We start from the raw sequence: 19,021 nt of genomic DNA, 5'->3' as shown, positions 1-19,021 counted from the left end.
CAGTGGGACAAGTATTAAGTTCAGTGGAAAAGTGCTGGTTATTTTAATTTTTTTTTCAATATCGCACCCAAACACAGGCACTTCTCAGCACAGAGATGAAGGCAGAAGTGGCTGTCTCAGTCCTGTGTGGGCAAAGGACATTGCAAACTAAACAAGTGCACCACACATATGCTGAAAAACATGCAAGGTTTCCTTAATTCAAAGCCTGCAAGAACATGCCTCAGTCTTCCTGGGTGAAGTGCTTGGTAAGAATACTTAAGACTGTTGCACTAACACAGGGAAACCTATCTGCTTAGGGAAATGTAATGGAAATGAAGAATTAAATGAATGGAAAAACAGCCACCATTATTCCAAAGAAGAGTATCCACAGAAGGAGTTGTACCGGTATAGTAATAGTAGGAAATTATCACAGTGTAATAACACCAGTAATTTCCTGAACCTTGTTATGGAGAACCAGAATTTTGTCTCAGCCTTTAAAAGGCTTGTCAGCATCCTCCTTACCAAGGAAATCCTCCAAGTACTTCCTCTACAGATGAAAAGGTAACAGCAGAGGAGTCATTTTGCTATTTTCTGTAATTCGTTTTAGGCCAAGGCGAGTCAGGCAAACCTAAGGAGAATTTCACCTAATTGTTCCAACATTGTCATGAGCAATCTGTCACAGAAAGCAAATTATTAATTACTATTTCTATTTTTGTTGGGCAGAAAGCTTTGCTAGGTCACCTCACCACCTGAAACCTGAGTTGCACTAACTGCACAACCATATCACCAGCACAGACATCAGATCTGTGTTTAGACAGACTGGGTGCTGGGATGGTTTAATCAACAATACATGCCACACATGGTATACTTGAAGCAAAAACTTGCTTCTAAATGATAGTAAGGGTTTTGGGTTTGCATGTGGTTTTTTGGTTAGTTTTATATATGTATATAGTTAGAGAAAGGCTAGCTTACATTTCACCAGACAATTAAAAACACCAAAGCATTGAAGTTTTATGAGGGCATATTCCTCATTTTGTCTTCCAAAGACAACCTATCTTCATGTTCACAGTTAAATTAACAGGATTAGATACAGAAAAGCTAGAAGTTGCATATATTTCAGGGCCTGTTGACTCCTTTTGGCTTTTCCACCAGGACAAACTGTGACACAGTTTATTTCCATTAGGAAGCTGAACAGGAAAGAGCCCTCTGCTCTTCCCACAAGCAGCTTTATCTCTTTGAACCTCTTCCCTCACCACACTCCTTAAGCAAGAGAAGCCCTTTACGCAACTGCACAGAAATCAGTTGGTTACACCGAGATATGGCTCCTGGCATCGCGGGGCCTTTTTTGGCTTGTCCTAAGCTGTCACTTCCACCCGCTTCGTACGCCTGACTCCTGCATGCTGCCTGCTCTGCCCTCATCGTGGAGGCCGCTAAACGCGCTTATTTCACACACAGACAAGCGCCCTGCGGACACAAGTCCCTGGCGGACCCACTCGGCGCCTGCGGTAACATGCGGCCCCCGGCCGCAGCCGGCCAGGCCGCGGGGCTCTCGCCCCCTTTGTATCCCTTGGACATGACGAGAGCACCCCCCGCCAGGACAGGGTCGGGGCGCTGAAGGCGCCCGGCAGCCGCCCCCAAGGCCAAGGCTGAGCCCCGCTCTCCGCAAACACCACCACCCCATCCCCACAACTCCATCCCTTAACCCGCACCCCACACCGCAGCCTCTGAGGAGGGATTTAAATCAGAACCCGGAAACCGGGGCGGCCGGCGCGGGGCACGCCGGGATTTGTAGTCCTGCTGCCGCGGAGGCCTCCAGCCGCCAAGCCGCGGGGCCGGGGCCGGGAAACCACGAGTCCCATGAGGCTCTGCGGCCGCCACCGCCCCTGGAACGCAGGCGCAGTGCGGAGGGCTGGTTTTTGAATCCGCGGCGTTGTTATTGACGCCATATTGCTGGTGTGGGAGTCACAGAGGGGAGCGCCGCTGCCGCCGCCGCCCGGGCCCCGCCGCCATCGCTCGTCATCGGCCGCCCCAGACCGGGTAGCCGGGCCCGGCCCCGCGCCCCTCGGCCCAGCTCCTGCCCCGCCACCGGCCGCGGGCGGAATTGGCCCAGCCAGGGTAGGGCGGGCGGCGAGAGCGGGGATCCAGGCGGCCGAGCCGGAGCCGCTGGGGGGGCCGGGGCCGCTCCCCAGAGAGAGGCCGACAGGGAGGCGGCGGAGGCCCTGACGCAGCTGCCCCCTCCTTTCCCCGCCGCCCTCCCTTCCCTCCCCCCCAGCCCGCCCCAGACAGCGGGGAAGGCGCCTCTGGGCAGGGCCGGCTGCTGCCACCACCGCCGCCGTCTCCCCTGGCCTTCGCTCCGAGCCCCCTTCCTCCGCCCCGCCGCCGCCCCGCGCCATGGCTTGCGGCGCCACTTTGAAAAGGACTCTGGATTTCGACCCGCTGCTGAGCCCGGCGTCTCCGAAGCGGAGGCGATGTGCGCCATTGTCAGCCCCGGCCTCGGCTGCCGCCTCCTCCTCCTTCGCCGCCGCCTCCCCGCAGAAATACCTGCGCATGGAGCCCTCGCCCTTCGGAGAGGTGTCGTCCCGGCTCACCACAGGTGAGGGAGGCGGCGGCGGCCGGGGGGCTGGGGGTGGCGGGTGTGGGGGTGCGGGGCGGCGGCGGGGGGACCTCGGCAGGGAGGGGGGCGGCGGGTGCGCAGGGCAGGGGGTCGCCAAGGCGGCCGGGGAGGGGGCGAGGGGGAAGAAGAGAGGAGGGCTGGGTGCGTCTCGCGTCCCCCTCCAGCCATTTTCTGTCGGACTGTGTGGCTGGGCAGCGGCGGGGGCCGGGGCGATCCCTGCTCGGCTTGGCACCGCCGCGGCGGAGACACAATAGAAATGGCCGTTTGCAGCAGGAGAGGGGGAGGAGGGACGGGGAGGAAGGGGGGGGCGGGTTGAGCCGATGCGGGCGGGTGGCCACAGGAGAGGGGTCGGGAGGGGGAGGCTGGAGAATGGAACCCGAGCGGGGGGTGGGGGAGGCTTGATCTGGTGCTGAGGAAAGGGGAAGCCGGCGTTCCTCGCATCGGAGACGGGTATGGGCGATTTTTTTTTTTCCCCCTCTCCCACGGGTGTCTGGATGTGGCAAGGAGAGCCGCAGGGGCGAGCCGAGCTGCGGAAACGCTGGGGGCGGCGACCGCGGAGTCTGCGGGGGGGCTGGGGCTCGCTCCCAGCCTGCGCCCCGAGCCCTTCTCGGTGGGGCCCCCTTCGATCCCTTGCAGCCATTATCGGTGGGTCGAGCGCTGCCCGAGCCGAGGCGGCGGCACCTCCTCCCGTTGCTCAGACATCGGGGTCGGGGTTTGAGGGGCGGGGGGGGGGCGGGAGAAGGGGAGGGCGGGGAACGCGGCCTGTCATCAATCACCCGCAAAACGCCAGTAGGAAAAGGCAAAAGCAGATAAAACAAAGGGGCAATTCCGCTCCCAGTCCCTTAAAACGTGCCGCCGTCTCGGATGACCCATTCTGTGGCATCCTTAAAAGTTTCGTAGGAAAACCGAGCGATGAAAGCGATTGTGTGCAAGGGTGAGAGTTGCCTTTAGGGCAGATAAAATGGAATCGGGCAGTCTCCTCGTCTCGGAGATGTTGGGCGAGAACGAAACCCTTTTACATTCTTAACGTGTGAGAGATGAGTCAACCAGCGGCCCTGAGAGCTCCAGTTCTGCTTGTGTAATTGTCAATTAAAAATCAACCGAGTTCGTTTTACCAGCGAGTAGGGAGAGAAGAAAGGAATGAATCTTGGCCGGGCACGCAGGATTGATTGGCCCTGGCTTCGGTTAGTCTGGTGGGCAGCTTCCAGTAATGCACTTCAGAATGGCTAAGCCCACAGCCGTGAGTGGCTGTGGCGCTGAGGTATGGATCCGTGTCCTTTGTGTGCAGGAAAAAAAGCCCTCTGCATTTGTTGCAGCTGAATTCCTCCTGCTGTTGTGTTCGGTACTCCCCTTTATACAAAAGTTGGCCCCGGATTACTGCTAGTGTTACGGAGCAGTAAGTTTGAATGTATTTTCAAATTGCCATCTCCACGTAGGACAGGGCCATCTTTCAATATTCTTAGTCCCGAAAACTATAGCAGCGTATATTGTTTCACAGGTTTTAATAAAATAAAAAATTGCTAAGGAGGAAATATATAGAGGGCGTACAAAGTACTTAACGCTTGGCATCAGTGCCTCGATGTTTTTTTTGCACCTCTAGGAAAAGATCTTGAATGAGTCAGCGGTCTAGGATGAGGGTTGTGATGGATGGCACTCCCTGGTACAGCGAGGCATTACATATACTTTGAGATGTTTAAAATCACAAATCATTTGATTCTTTTTAGAATATAAGTGGAGCTTCATTGCAAGGTATTATTTTGGCTTGTTTCTTTGGGATTTGGAGATCTTAGGTTACGAATATTTAATACAAATACTGTCTGACCAGTAAATGTGTATTGCTGAAAGGATACAAATCAATAACATTTTCAGCAGAGATAACCTACAGCAGTATTTGAGGTAATACCTAAACTCCTACCTTGAGGATTCTGAAGCTCTTAAAAACTAAAGTGTTACTGAAGGTGAGCAAATACCGGCCTCATCTCTTGAGAAAATCAGAGGTGTAGATTGCAATTCATGTGAAAAGGTGATACTGCACTGACAAGGGTGTGTTTTATGTAAGCTTTTTGTATGATACGAAAAGTGAAGGACAGTAAATCAAAATGTCTCTTACAGCACTTGAATGCTTTTGAGCAAAACTTGAAGCATTTGTAAATTGTGCACATTTACATGGATTTTGCTTAAAAGCTCCCTCTATGGTTTCTGTTACAAGAAAAAAAAATCTTTATACAGTGCTAGTACAAATGTATTAAGCAGCTTTCTTAGTTTTTACTTTCAGTTGAATTTAGGGGTATTATGACATTGTGTATATTTCATTTTGACCATTAGTGAACAAAACAGAGCTTTTAGTTTTAAAGGTGCCACTTGAAAGATGGCATGGGATTCATCTCATCTGATTTTTGTAAATGTACTTCTGACCTAATAATTTGTGGTTTTCTTGATAGTTGGAAGAAACAGATGATTTATTCTAGAGCTCTGACTTAGGGTAAGGAAAAGTATGCTGTAGAAATATGTATCACTTTCCACTGACTGTAAAATGAATTTACATGACCATTACTGATGTAGATGTCTACATGTGGGTCAGTTAAATCTCACTCTCTGTGTGAAAAGAATTCCAGTCTGATTTTAAAAGTGTTCCCAACTGAGTCACCATTTTGTTCAGTTTTTGTATTGAGAAATTTAGTAACAATAGCCAGAATTCAGTTGACTGTGTTAATGTAATGCTTAGATTTCCAGCACTTAAAAAGTGTCTGCATGAATTTTGTTTAATGAAAATTAATGGTCATATGGAATCACAACTCTGGATATAAAACCTGATGCTGATACTTTAAGTTCCCGCTTAAGCATTTTTCTTCTGTCTGATTCTCTGTCCTGGTAGTGTTTAACTTCACCAAATGGATACCAGTACCAGAACTCTTATCACATGGTTAATAATTTCAAAAGTGAATTATCTGGAAGCAGAATACAGATTGATTGAGGGAGGTGCTGAGAGCTAAGAATACAGTGTGGTAGTCAGATGAGAAAGCAGCTGTCTTTATAGAGTGGTCATAGACAAATAAACGATGTCTGTTTGAGAGAGGGTAAGCTTATTCAAAATGAAATTTATCTCTCACAAGAGTGTTTTAATATTTTGTGGTTATTTGAACAGCTGTTAGGTCACTTCCAGTTTCTCAATGCATTTGGCAGCCAAACTGTAATTGTGTTGTGCTTACTGGCTTGAGCATACTCTGGGTATGTTTGCTAATTTTTGGATGCCATGGTTTGCATCTAGAATTATGTTTTTAAAACTATGTTCACTATAAGTGGTGCCGAACATATCTGCCTGGCACAAGACAGGTTCTGTTTTCAAAGAGTGGCTCCTCTAAGAAGTTTTCTACTGCTTGAATACTAGAGATGAGTTTTACTTTCGTAGAAGTTCTAGCTACAAATGAGACTGTTCTATATGATCAGAGTAACTAGACTCAGGTCTGGATGCCTGTGCATAGTGCATTGTACTTGTTTGGTTTCCTCTGAAGTCTGAAGGGTGCTGTCCTGTTTCAAAGCTGTTAAATGAATACAAGAGGGTGAAAGGAGGAAGCGGTGGCAGTATTTTTTTCCTGTTCTCTGCTGGATGTTTTAGAACCATTATTTGGCAGTTTTACCCTGATGAAAGATTATGTTTGCGTGAGGGAGGAAAAAAAACCCCACAACCTACACTCAAACTCTTTTTTAAATTCAAAGCCAGGTCAGTGTTATAAATTATAAAGCCTGCATATCTCAATATTTATAAGACTGAAGCTACAATGGGAAATACAGTCCAAAGAAGTGAAGGCAGGAGAGGAGAGATCGTGTTGACTTTAGGTATTTTATTTAATCTCCTAATTCTTGATAAATGGTGACCGAGAAGACAAACTGAGATCAGTAGCTTTCTTCTGTACTCCTCACCTAAAATCAGAGGTTAACTTGCAGCTAGAACTTTGTAGAATCAAAAATAGTGTATTTAAAAACTTTGTCAAATGGCTAAAAATCCACGAACTTTTCCATCTGCACATGCAGTTTGTCTTCCATCTGAAACACTCATCTGCTTCAAAACTTCCCCAGCAACTAACCCATGTTGCAAACCAAAAAATTGTAGTGGGTGGGGGTTATTGAGAACAGTCCTGCAACGCGGGTGGCTGGTTGAAATCCAAGCAGAGATAATGTCACATTTGACAGAATATAGAAACTATTGAATCAATGCACTGTTTAGTAATAAGTATGCATAATTGGTATTTGCAGCTCTAATGGCAGTTGTATGGCAAACATCTCTAGTTAAAGATGGCAAATTGAGTTGGTTCTAAAAGTCCCTCTCTCATGAAGGACTCTTTACAAACAGAAGGTAGATAAATTTGCCATTCTACCCTTTTCTTTCACAGAATAGTCTGGAAAAAAATGGATCTAATTAACACAAATTTTAGAAGTTAATGCAAGAAAATTACTTTGACCTTTTTGAAGAGCTGTTAAGTCTTCCCTGTAGGCTGTCCTCTTATGACCTTTCAGTTGGCCTCTTGAACAAACTGAACTACTTGTGTCTGAAAATTGGTCTGACAGTGGCCATGTCCAGGTTTGACTTTGAAATGAACAGAGCTGATGGCTTTAGAGTGTGGCATATTAGCGGTGCTGCATCTCTTTCTGCTTAATTTCTGCTTTGTTAACGTTTATCTGCATGTGTATTTATTGCTAAATTAACTTCGTGAGATGCCAAGTTTCTCATTGTGCTCCAGTATTGCAGAAATCATTAGGATTTTTAAAAAATAAAACATTCCCACCCTGAAAGAAAAAAAAAAAGGGCAGAAGAAAAAGCACATCATGGCTGCATCTGGACTTGGTAATTTAATTTATATGAGAAATTTCTATATAGATGCCTGTGGTGACTATAAATGTTAAATACCCTTGGTCGTAAATGTCATAAAATGTTGAAGCAGTTTTTTCTTTCAGTGGCAAGACTGATATATACAATGTGACATTTTTTATGTGAAGAGAAAGAGGTAATTGCTGTGTCTAATACATTTTGCATTGCTTGATTTATTTTTCATTCCTCAACCCCTTGATCAGGAGAACTGAGATTTCCTGAAATCACGTTTGCCGAATGAGCTAATGCTTATGTGAGCAACTGACTTGCTGTGGAAGAACCAGAACCTTCATCAGCCCGAGACCTTGAGTAATTTGATCTCAAGGTGGCCAGCTCTGTGCCACAGAGACCATTGCAAGCTGCTTCTGTCCATTTTGTAGCTACATATGCTGGCGGTCAAGTGTCAGTGTGTTCCTGTTATCAGTGTTCTCTCAGGTGCTTAGAACATGCTCCTCTGAGGTGAGCATGAGTTCCAGAAGTATACGTTCTATTATATTACTGAAGTCTCACAGGCCATGCCTAATTAAGAAACATAACTGGAGTGATTGATGTCTATGACCAAAGCAAGAGAGTAAGAGCAATATCTGGACTATTTTAATTTCCGTCTGTGCCTGTGGATTCCCTGGTTAAGTAAATATAAAAAGTGAATTACAGTGTTGCCCGTTGCTCTGCTGGAATGGCGCCTTTTGAGGAAGTTAGCTTCTTGATGTTGTGTAGTCAGCTAGGGAGACCCAAAACTAGGATGTGGTAGCATCAACTAAATGTTGAATAAGGGTGATAGCCTAATGGAAATGTTATAAATCTGAACGAGGACAGTGAAGCAGTTTTGCTTTAACAGGAGCTGAAAATCCCTGAAGATGTATGCTGTTGACATCAGGATAGTGTTTGATTGATTCACTTAGAAGAAATCTTGGGCATGGTTCAGGTTTGAATGCGTATGTTGAATGGTGACATTGCAAACTGAAACCTGAACTTTAGGTTCCATTTCAGGCCAAGAAAACTGCTACTCTGATTTCAGTCTGTTGAGTCACCTTCCTTCGTGTTTCGCCAGTTTCCTTCAGCTAAATGAGAGAAACCAGGAACTGAGATGAGAGATTGGTAGCTTAAAAATCAAGCCAAAATTAAAAAAAGAAAAAAAAAATCCTTCAGGGGAAACAATCAGCACCCTCATAGTTGATAAGCAGTTATTAAAATGGAGAAAATAATTGTTTGCCTTGTTACCTTTTCAAGTTGAACTGCTGTTTCCCTTCTACATAATTTCTAGGTAATTACAGGTCAGGATGAAGTAATTAGATGACAGAACTTTGAAAAAGAATAACTTTTTATCATGAATTAAAGGAAGTAAGAAGACGATGTCACTCCTTGGGAATGAATATTTGGCTTTGTAATCCATTAGTGTGACAAATCATATTTCAGATATCAAACTTGAATTCTGAATTGCCCCCTTCATGTTTCATCCGTTCTTCACTGGGTGTGAAAGCAGCTGAAATGTGAAAGTTTGGTTTCGCCATATCTGAAATTCTGAAAGACTGGCGTTAATGCTGTCCTTCATCTTAATGCAACGTTTCATTAACATATGTACTCAACTTTATGCTCTTAGTACACAGAGCTCTAGATTAAAAAAAAAAAGTATGCATTTAATTATATTCAGATGTATTTAACTGAATCTCATATACCTTCAGTAGTCATGTTGAAGATAGTAGCCATCTTAATTTGTCATTCTTTGTTTTAGCCTTGAACCTGAAGGAGTAGAAGGGGGCATGTAATACAGTCTCGCATACCTGACCAGGATTCATAGTCATCTTGAATTTGAAATGTCATTTATGAAGTACTAATTCCTTTCAGTGTGTTACTGCGTGGCTTTTTCTTGTAGTACCCCAAATTCATCAGGCCTGATTTTCACTTTCAGCACCTCTGCCTGGTGTTTCCTGTTAGCGAGCCCTTTGCCTTCAGAGGTATCTCTAACCAGTAGGAAACACTGAACACAGGGGATAAAGTGAAATTAAAAATAAACTGAGGATAGGCCACAGTGATGTATGTTCAATTATTGACATTAAAGATATTGTTTGTCATCTTAAAAATGTTATTGCCTGATGTACAATGTCTGATTTGAACTTCAGTACCTATAAGGTGGATGCAAGTCTTTATTTAAAATATCTAGTGAGTTCTAATATATATATGATTCAAGTTCTTCAGTTTATATTATAGTCTTCGAGAAGTTCACTTAGATTAGATTTTCTTTAATGAATGCACTTTCAGATTGTAAATTTTTATGTATAAAATAATTTGTTAGTTAAAACGCATGTCATTGTTGAAAAAGGCAATTTGGGCCTCCACATTGAGGAACACGTGAAAAACCCTGTCCTGTGTTTGACACCAGTTAAACGCGCATTTTAATTCAGTTGTCAACTGCAGAGAGAGCAGTCAGAGCTAATTGGAAGTAAAGGAGGTTAAGAAACTGAACTTGAAAAGACAGGAAGGTTTTCTGGGATCAAAATTAGGTTGGAGAGCAAGATTTACTAACTCAGCCTTGTTTAAGTGGGACAGAGTTTTAAAGAGCTTTACAGTTAGATGTTTACAGTATAGGTGGTGTTGAAAAGTTGTCTGGTTTGCATTGCCTTCATATTTCGTGGCTGCTGTCAAGTGCTGAGATGCTTTAAAAACTGTTTTGAACAGAATATGTTTGTTCATCAGATATTTTTATGGATTTATTAGGAAAAACTGTAAATGCCAGAAGTAACTTGGTGCATTTAGAAAACTTTTCTTACTCTCCTAGATTGTGGTGGGTTTTTGTGTGGGGTTTTTTTGCGGTTGGGTTGTTGTTGTTGGGTTTTTGTGTGTGTGTGTTGTTGCTTTGTGGTTTTGTTTTTTAAAAGACAAAATTATTCAATTTGGCATTCAAATTTTCATTTAAAGTCAGTCATAAATATTTGCAAGATTACATTTCATTTCACAGTGAAGTAGTTTTGTTTAAAGGCATGGATTTTATGCCACCGCATGCTAATAAAAAAAAAGTCTGAATAGTCTTTGCTGATGCAAAAATGTGCCTGCTTAATTTGAAGCATTACTCCCTGATCATTCATGTGAGAAGTCATTGAACAATTTGGTGCTATGTTAAACTTGCGTTTCTTGACTATTAATCTCCATTTTACAAGTGATGGAGATTGGGAAGTATGAGGTGAGTCATTCTCACATTCATCTTGCCTACTAGCAGCCTGGTACTGAGCAGAGCTTGTAGTCCAGTCCTCTGTGCTGTGCCGTAGTGCCTTAAATCTCTTTAGACTAAGTAGAGGAATACCATTTACCAAACCAGGTTATGTGCATGCTCAACAGGTGTTCAGTCAGGATGTCAGATTTCAGACTTCTTTTCTCCTGGTGACTGTTTGCGATGTAGACAGTGTATTGTCATGTTTAAATAGTCCCCTCCTCCACCTCACTTTGCTTAATTTTATACCTTTACCTGAAGTTACAGTAATGCAAACTGTCAAAGTGGTTTTGTCAGGATGCGGATCTCCCAGTGTATCTGTCAGTGGCATTTGAGATTTTTTTTTATTTTCAGAGCAAGATTTGAAGATGGCAAGTTAAAAAGTGTGGACAAATCAGAAGCAAATTAAGTTACTGTGATATCACTGAGATGTCTGTGTCTATTATTCAGTATAATTCGGAATAGAATCATGTATCCTTGGTGCACAGATCTTAATTTATATCCCAGTTGTTACTGTTTTCTCAAAGCCAAAGTTCAGTACCTGATTTCTCCACTTTCCCTCCCTGTCATGTTCTACTGCCCCCCTGTTGCTTTTGCTCCTTCTCTTCTGGCTGATGTTTTAACATTTCTTCTGAATTATTCCCTATTTAATTTGAAGGGGTTGTTAGGGCTGGAGGAAATCTGGCTGATTGTTGTTTTACCTCTTGGAGTTCTATCCATTGACCAGAGTCTGTTTATTTTTTTTTTCCTTAGTGATTTTGGTGGTTACTGTGGTTTGAGAATGTTTCTGCAAAAATATAATATAAAGGAGAACTGTAGAGAAGATTCTTGTCAAAGTTGTTACATCTGAAATTTGGCTGATGTTTTTGCAGCTCATACGGAATTTGGAAAGTATGTGCAAGACAAAGTAGTTGTAGTGAAGGATGCATGTGATCTGTTACATTCTTCGGTTAATGTAAATACAGTGTGAATATTTGCAGTCACGTTTCTCATAGTGTAGATGTGCTTTAGAACAGATGTTATGTTATGAGCTAATTTGGTTCCCACTCAAAATTACGCAGTGTTGCTTTAGCTAGAACAACACTTGATTCTTTGGAAAGGTATTGTTTTCCCACCATAATGCTGTTGAGTAAAAATGTTGTCGGGCCATTTTCTGACTGATGCAATATGTATGCACGTGACAAATTCTACATGGGATTCTATTTAATTTTGGAAGCCTGACTGCATCTTGGTTTAACCCAATTTATGTATTTCTGTACCATGCTGGAGTGTATGTATCTTGTCCTACAAAAAGCATGAATCCTCCAGCCACCCTTGAGTACTTTTTCCCCTAGTTTTCCTCCTAGTTGTCTTCTCTTAATTGCCATGCTGTGCTTCTTTATTATATCTTTGGCATTTGCTGCTTCTTTGAACCAAGTTATTGATCACCCTTCAGGGAGCTGAGAATTGTACAAGTACTGCAGGCATGGAACTGAAAAGGTATAAATTGCAAGCCCTTCATCAGTGGACAAAATCCAAAGCAAGCAGCTCCTTCGCTGAAAATGCTGGTGTTCCTGTTGACTGGAAACAGTTTCCTCTCTTCTTATGAGTTGGAAGCCCCCAGATTGACTTCTGGTACTGAAGAACCACTGCAATAGTTAAACCTGTGACCTAGGAATTGGCAAATGTTTGCTGCTGCTAGGTCTGGCATTGGCTTCAGCCACTGACTGAATAAGCTGGTAGCTGAAGTTACTTGCTGCACATGGTGGCTTACTAGGAAACGTTCAAATAAGGAACCTCAACAGTGTACTCTTTACAAACCTTAAAATTAGTTGAGAAATTTTCATGGTATTGTATTGCTAAAATGCTGAACAGAAGTAGGAAAGTACTGAGTGAGTGGAGTCCTTTGCAACTCTGCCATGATCACGTTGATTTGTATGTATCTGAGTTTTGGCAAGCTGTCAAAAGTCTATAAGTCCCAGTGGAAGCTGATACTGTAGGGACATTTTTAAAAATGCATTTGAAAGTAAGAATTATCATACAGAGGGATCCTTTGGAAGTCTCTGTGAAAATCCTCTGTAAAAAATAGAAACAGCTTTTTTTTTCTTTAGCATTTTATAATACATTGGCATTTTGGAGAGAAGGCATACAGGATTGATAGTTTTGTTGCAAGCATTACTTTTTTCCTTGTGATTATACAATGGAGATGAGATTATTAAAAGCATTTACTGTATTTTATTCAGTGCAATCAAATTCTGAACTACATATTCCCGTACTCCTTTAAAAGAGACCATTGACCTGTCCATTGTGTTTATTTGGCTAGATTCGAGGCTGTCAAAAATGGAAAGCTTTTGTATTTTGTCTGTCAGTTTCAAATTACTTGAGATTGAAGCAGTAGTTGCTTTATGCATATTCTGTCTAAATTGTGTTTTCCTTTCCGCTTTGCTGCCTAAATGTCAGTAACTATACAGAGAGAAATGGTATTTCATGTGCATGTTTTATTCTGGAGTCTTTTGTTACCCTTAACTGTATGAATTGTCTGGGGGAGAAAGATGGTTGCAAGTAAAATGTATGAAGGGAAGACGATGAATACCAGCAGAAGTTCTGTAGCCTTTTTTTTGTACAAATATATCCTATAGTTGATAGTTCCTGAATTTTAACTTTATGCTGTTTATTTTTGTTAGCAGTACTCTGACACCAATACCTGACCTTAACTAACAGCATTTTTAGTAGTGTGCTCCTGGCAAAAACAGCCTGGAATTACCTTTCTTTTAGTTAGCTACATTGTAGGCATCTTAGGTAAAGCCATTTTTAAGAGTCTAGCTTTTATCCTCTGCTAATTATCTGCAGCGTTTGGTGTTTGAGTGGAAATGACATTAAGTGAAATACTGAAATGTAATTATTTTAGGCTTAATTTTCTTACTGTTTTTCTTTTAGAACAAATTCTGTACAACATAAAACAGGAGTACAAACGCATGCAGAAGAGGAGACACTTAGAAAATAGCTTCCAGCAGACAGATCCTTGTTGTTCTACTGATGCACAGCCACATGCATTTCTCCTTACTGGACCAGCTTTGCCAGGTACCCATAAAATTCTGTGATTCTGCTATGTGTTCTTAGACTATTTGTGTAAATAATTTTCCCTAGTTATCTGGTGGTTTATGGCACCTTCTCACCAATTACTGTTGCTTTTTTGGCCATACTAGAATTGAGATGCAAGATTGTAGCTTTTCATTTTAAGAATCAGTAGGACAACAAAGCTTGCTTTGTTCTCAAGATACCATCCAGCATACCCTGCCACTGATATTGTAATAGGCTTCTGCAAGGCACCTATCTTTGCAAAACTGCACCGTACTGTAATTTTTACATAAAACAGAAGCTTATAAATTTGTACATGGCAACTGCCATGTAAATGATGTTCACAGTGCCAGTGTAACACTCTTGGTGTTTTGGTACCCATGCTTATTGTCCATTGCAGATGTTTTCCTTTTGTGTGTCCAATTTCACATTAATGGTAACTTAAGAGTGTTCCGACAGCAGAGCAAGACTTCTCCAAATGTCCTGTAAAGTTCCTTTAATATAAAAGATGTGAAGAAAACTGATTATAAAAATGGTTCTGAACTAGTCGTAAATGTAAATTGGTGTGCCCAAATATTTAATCTTAGGTACTTCATCTGCAGCATCATCACCATTGAAAAAAGAACAGCCCCTGTTTACTCTCAGACAAGTTGGAATGATCTGTGAACGTTTGCTGAAAGAACGTGAAGAGAAAATCCGTGAAGAGTATGAAGAAATTTTGACCACAAAACTTGCAGGTATATTATAGTTCAAAATACTGTGTTAGGATGAGTTTGAAAGCTTAAAACTTCTTCTCAATTTTTGTGTTATGCTACTTTTTCTGACCTAATCTGGTTAAGGAATGAGATTGCATACATACAGGACAGAAAAAATGATGTCTCTTTAATAGTTTTTTTTCTTCTGTGCTGCCTTGGGTAGAAACTATGACTCCTGGATATTACTAATCAAAGGAAACAGTGGTTTTATTTCAGATAGAACTTTCTCTTGCTGTCATGTTTGAGTTGATCGTTTCCTCCTCATTTTTTTGCCAGAAAGACTGTCTATTCTACTGGCTTAAGAGCTCTTTGTGAAGGATTTTTTTTTTCCCCTGCTTGGGAACTGACTTCGTTTTTCTGGAATTTGGCAAGAGGACAGTACCTTAAGATTTCCCTTTCTCTTCCCAGTACTTAGCATTATACTGCTGCCAGCGGTATTTGGTATCTGCCTGAGCGTCAGTAGTTTAGCTGCATTTCTGATGCTCTGTTGAATTGTATTTCACATAATTCGGCTGATCTTTTTGGTGCTTGATGCCAACTTACCTTTTCATAAGGATCACATCAATGTCAGCATTGTAAACATTACCTTCCTTTACTTCCAAGAATCTTGCTAGCATTTGAGCACCTAAATTCCGTTGCCTCCAGAGGTAGGTGACTTCACAGTATGATTCGGTGTCTAATTTAATATTTAATGTGATGGTAACATCTGAGTGCACTCCCTGGCAGCAAACCTGCTGTTGAATACCCATGGCTGTTCTGCTTCCCACCTGAAAGCACACCAGAATTAAAGCTTGTAAAGCTCTCCAGGTGTGAGAATAAACTCTTCTACAGGCATGTCCATGCCGAAAGTGACAGCTGTCAGGCTTGTGACAGTACTGTCTCTGGACCTGAGCCTCTTTTCCTGATCTGCCATTGCTATGTAAGAAATGACTATTCTTGGAAGTCTCTCTTAAATCTACATCTATTTACAACTATAACTAGAGCCCTAAATACTTCTGTTGTTTTGGGCCCGATGTTCCATTTCTGCATTTTTCTTTTTAACCTGCTTCAGACTAATGAATTTGGACACTGCAGAGCTTTTTTTTCTTCTAATATATATATATGTATGTAAGGAATCAGGTCGTTTTCTTGCATTCTTTTAAATGCATTTCACTCAGTAATGATCATAATAACCATTTGAAGACCAGGTATATTTACATTTGTTCCAGACACTTTCTGAGTACAAAGTTGTAGTTCTTTGCAGCAGGAGCCTCTCTGGGAAGTTCCTTGCATGTGTTCTGTCAGGCCCAAATGGGTCGTTTTTGGTTTTGGGAAGTGACGGGGATGTTTTCTGTTTGGAGGGTTGTGATTTACCGTGAGATGAGTTAGGTTTACTTGTTCTTAGGATGATGTTCATCGAAAGAGCTATTAGAATGATCATGTTACTGACTCCCATATATCAAGCAAATAATAAATTTTCAGCATTATATGGGAATTTAGAAAGAGAGACTGTCAAAAGAATTTAGAAATTCCTTACATAGGCAGCCAGTTCTCTTTTTCTGGTGACAGAATTATTATCTTTTTCTAAACTTTGTACAGTAAGGTGATCCTCATTCTTACAAACTAGTGAAGTCAATGGAAACGAACTGGAAATTCTGTAGTAAATATCAATTGAATAGCTTCTTTCACATCACTTAGCTGGATGTTTGAATCTCAGATACTTTCCTCATTTGTTTCTGGATCATTATTTTCTTGTAGGTTGTTAGCCAAATACAGCCCTTTTTTGCCTCTCCTGTGTTCTTCATGAGCAGGGTTGCCTTTCATGCAGAGTGAGTGTTTGATAAGTGGAAAATTCAGATCACTGTAATGCCCCGATTTCCCTTCCTGCTTCTGTTACCTGAAACCGCTGTGTTAGCATAAACTTCGATTTGCAAGATCCTTTGCAGATTTTAAAACCAGCAAAGGAGGGAAACTGTAGCTTTAAAGGTTTTCTAGAATCTGTTTGTGAAAAACAGCTTTTTATAGTAAAGGTCAAGTCATAGGGTATAGTAATCATATTTGTATTCATGGCATTTAGCCACCTTTTGACTTAAAATAGATACTTAGAACATATATGGTACAGGATGCCAATGGTGTAAGTATCTTTACAGGTGTTCATTTGAATTTTCAAACGGGTCCCTGTAGGTTGTTCTTACCTTTGGATTGCTTAACTTTCCCAATCTGAATGCTACAAGAAAGGGGATTTCTAGTAACCGTGGATTCTTTAAATTTCCAAAGCTGTAACTTTTTAACATAGATGATGCAACAAAGCAACTGTGTATGTTGACTTAAACCTTTAAAGAAGAAACTTTCAAGTTGGTTTCTGGCCTTCTAGAAACTTTTAGGAAAATTTCTAGTTGCTTGGTGTTACTTTTGGAAATGGTTTCTGGGCAACAGATCCTTCAGTCTGCTCTTTGTGTTATTTTGCTGTTTGGCTAAGATGCTCGCCTGGCTGCTGAAAAGCCGTCAGTCAGAACCGCAGGGAGGCAGAGGTCCTGCCTGCGGGCAGAGGGGAGCTGGCTGCTGTCACCCCAGGCCCCTCCAGTTAGGGATGAAACGTCCTTAGAGCGTTGGGTCAGGTCCGTGCTTGGGGCTGCTGCTGCACTACTTGCTGATTACTGATACCCTGTTTACTTCGAAGGTGAAGCTCCTCCCTGCAAGAGGATGGGGACTTTAATGGGGCAAACCTGTGGGACTAGGAACCACTACAAATCTAACTGCATTTTTGGTTGAAGATTGCCTTCTTTGACCTTGCCCTTTTCTCAGAACACCCCACATTGCTGCACATGTATTTTTCCACAAGGGAGGAAGGGGAATGGAGAGGAGCGGCATCTGGTAGATATTACTCTCCTTGTTCAATTTCCTAATTCTGAAAGGTGATATCCTGCTGATGAGTGCAATATTACAACTGAATAAAATATTGCGAATGTATTTGTATGTATGTGTGTATAGAAAGAATAATCTTTCTGGAAAATAACAATGCTTAGTTTAAAGCTAAATTAATACATTTGATATCTAAACTTCATTTCAGATTACACAGTAGCTGTTTCATGAAGTCCACAGTCAAGTAGATGTCTCCTGTTGTGACTGCTTTTGTGATTAGAATTAGTCAGGTGTTAGTCACTTAGCATTTCATCTTTTTAGTTTGTCATTTGCTTTTGATTTTCTGGTGGTCACCAAAAGATATTCTAACTCCGTAGCAAATCCCTTTCCTGTAATTCTGTGTTTCCATTTCATTGAATTAATTTTCTTACATCTGGTAGTGATAGGAGCAGAGGGAGGTTATGTTTCCAACCCTGGCACTGACCTTAATGCCATGTCTGCTTATCTGCTCTGCCTCCATTATGGATTTGTGAAATGGGCACACTTGTTTACATCAATATATAGGGTCCAATGCTTAGCCAGGTGTTAGGTATATTGAAGTCTTTGTTTATGTGCAGCATAATTCTCTTTGACGAGCATATTACTGACTTTCCCATTACAAAAGTTTGTAAGGGAAAGAATTAAGGGGACGTGCTGCATTGTTGTTCTTGAGGGTGAAAAGGAAATGGCAGCTATGAACTGTAAAGTCACTTGAAACTACTGTTAGTGGATGTGTGTTTATTTTATATGATCTATATGTATAAAGAAGTAGCCTTGAATATTTTTCAGCTTGAATTATACTTAATATACTCACACTTCTAATGCTTCATGCTTGCAGAACAATATGACGCATTTGTGAAGTTCACGCATGATCAAATCATGCGACGATATGGAGAACAGCCCGCCAGTTGTGAGTATCTCTTTCTTGTGGTTCCTGTAGCAGCATTCAGTTACTGAACATTCAGTAATTTAAACGGCCATCGTTTGTTGTTAAGCTTCTGCTAGGCCCCAAGATAAAATACTTAAAATTGGTAATACCGAAGACTGAGGCTGGAAGGAAGATGTGAGATAAAATGCAGCTTTTGTTTAAAACACCTAGACCTGTCTCCCATAACATGCTGGTTTTATTTTTGAAGCAGGTTTTGATATTGCCATAGCAGGTTTGTGATAGAGCTGGCATTTGTTAACTCCATCATTAACTTTTTTTTTTCTCTCTTTCCAGACGTTTCATGAATCACACTTCTGCATATGTGGGCTGCCCTATACACCGTGTTTTATTGTTGCAAGCTGTCCCAGTAAAGACTTGCAGCAATGCCATATTTTTTCCCCCTGTGAATACAGGTTATTTCAAGCTTTTGTCAGTGGCAACCACTCTTATGCAGCAACTGGTTTTGGAGTGCTCCCTGATGTCAGTACCACCTGGATGTGGACCTTTGCTACCTGTAATAATACCAGTGGCCTCATTTGCTGTATCATTACAATTTGGCTTCTTATGTTAATAAGTTGGAAAAAGTAAAGGATTAAAGCTGGTGTTCTAGAAGTTGCCCTTCACTGGTTGTGTAAATAAAAACGTAGAATGACACTTCTGACTGAAGTTAGTGTGGTTTTCATAACTGTGCACTACAACAAAGCTATAATCAGAGTTAAGTTAGAATGTAATCCCA

At 41.8% G+C, this 19,021-nt stretch overlaps 2 protein-coding genes across 5 annotated transcripts; one reads left to right on the top strand and one right to left on the bottom strand.

The window, feature by feature from the left end:
* Positions 1-1,715: 1,715 nt before the first annotated feature.
* LOC135986920 (spidroin-2) lies at positions 1,716-2,372 on the bottom strand. Its single transcript, XM_065631475.1, has one exon. The coding sequence runs from the start codon at positions 2,370-2,372 to the stop codon at positions 1,716-1,718; it is 657 nt and encodes a 218-aa protein (XP_065487547.1).
* AKIRIN2 (akirin 2) lies at positions 1,931-18,939 on the top strand. Of its 4 annotated transcripts, none has more exons than XM_065632118.1 (5): positions 1,931-2,572; positions 13,582-13,725; positions 14,325-14,459; positions 18,196-18,267; positions 18,580-18,939. In XM_065632118.1, exons 1-5 carry the CDS (start codon positions 2,371-2,373, stop codon positions 18,588-18,590), a joined length of 564 nt encoding a protein of 187 aa, XP_065488190.1. In that variant the 5' UTR covers positions 1,931-2,370; the 3' UTR covers positions 18,591-18,939. The 4 variants fall into 4 exon arrangements, with proteins under 4 accessions (XP_065488190.1, XP_065488188.1, XP_065488189.1 ...); XM_065632116.1 differs by having other exon boundaries at positions 14,310-14,459; XM_065632117.1 differs by lacking the exons at positions 18,196-18,267; positions 18,580-18,939 and adding an exon at positions 17,137-17,314.
* Positions 18,940-19,021: the final 82 nt, after the last annotated feature.

Source organism: Caloenas nicobarica, chromosome 3 (assembly GCF_036013445.1).
Source record: "Caloenas nicobarica isolate bCalNic1 chromosome 3, bCalNic1.hap1, whole genome shotgun sequence".
Taxonomy (NCBI): Eukaryota; Metazoa; Chordata; class Aves; order Columbiformes; family Columbidae; genus Caloenas; species Caloenas nicobarica.
Note: the sequence above shows the minus strand (reverse complement) of the source record. Positions and strands in the feature narration are given on the sequence as shown.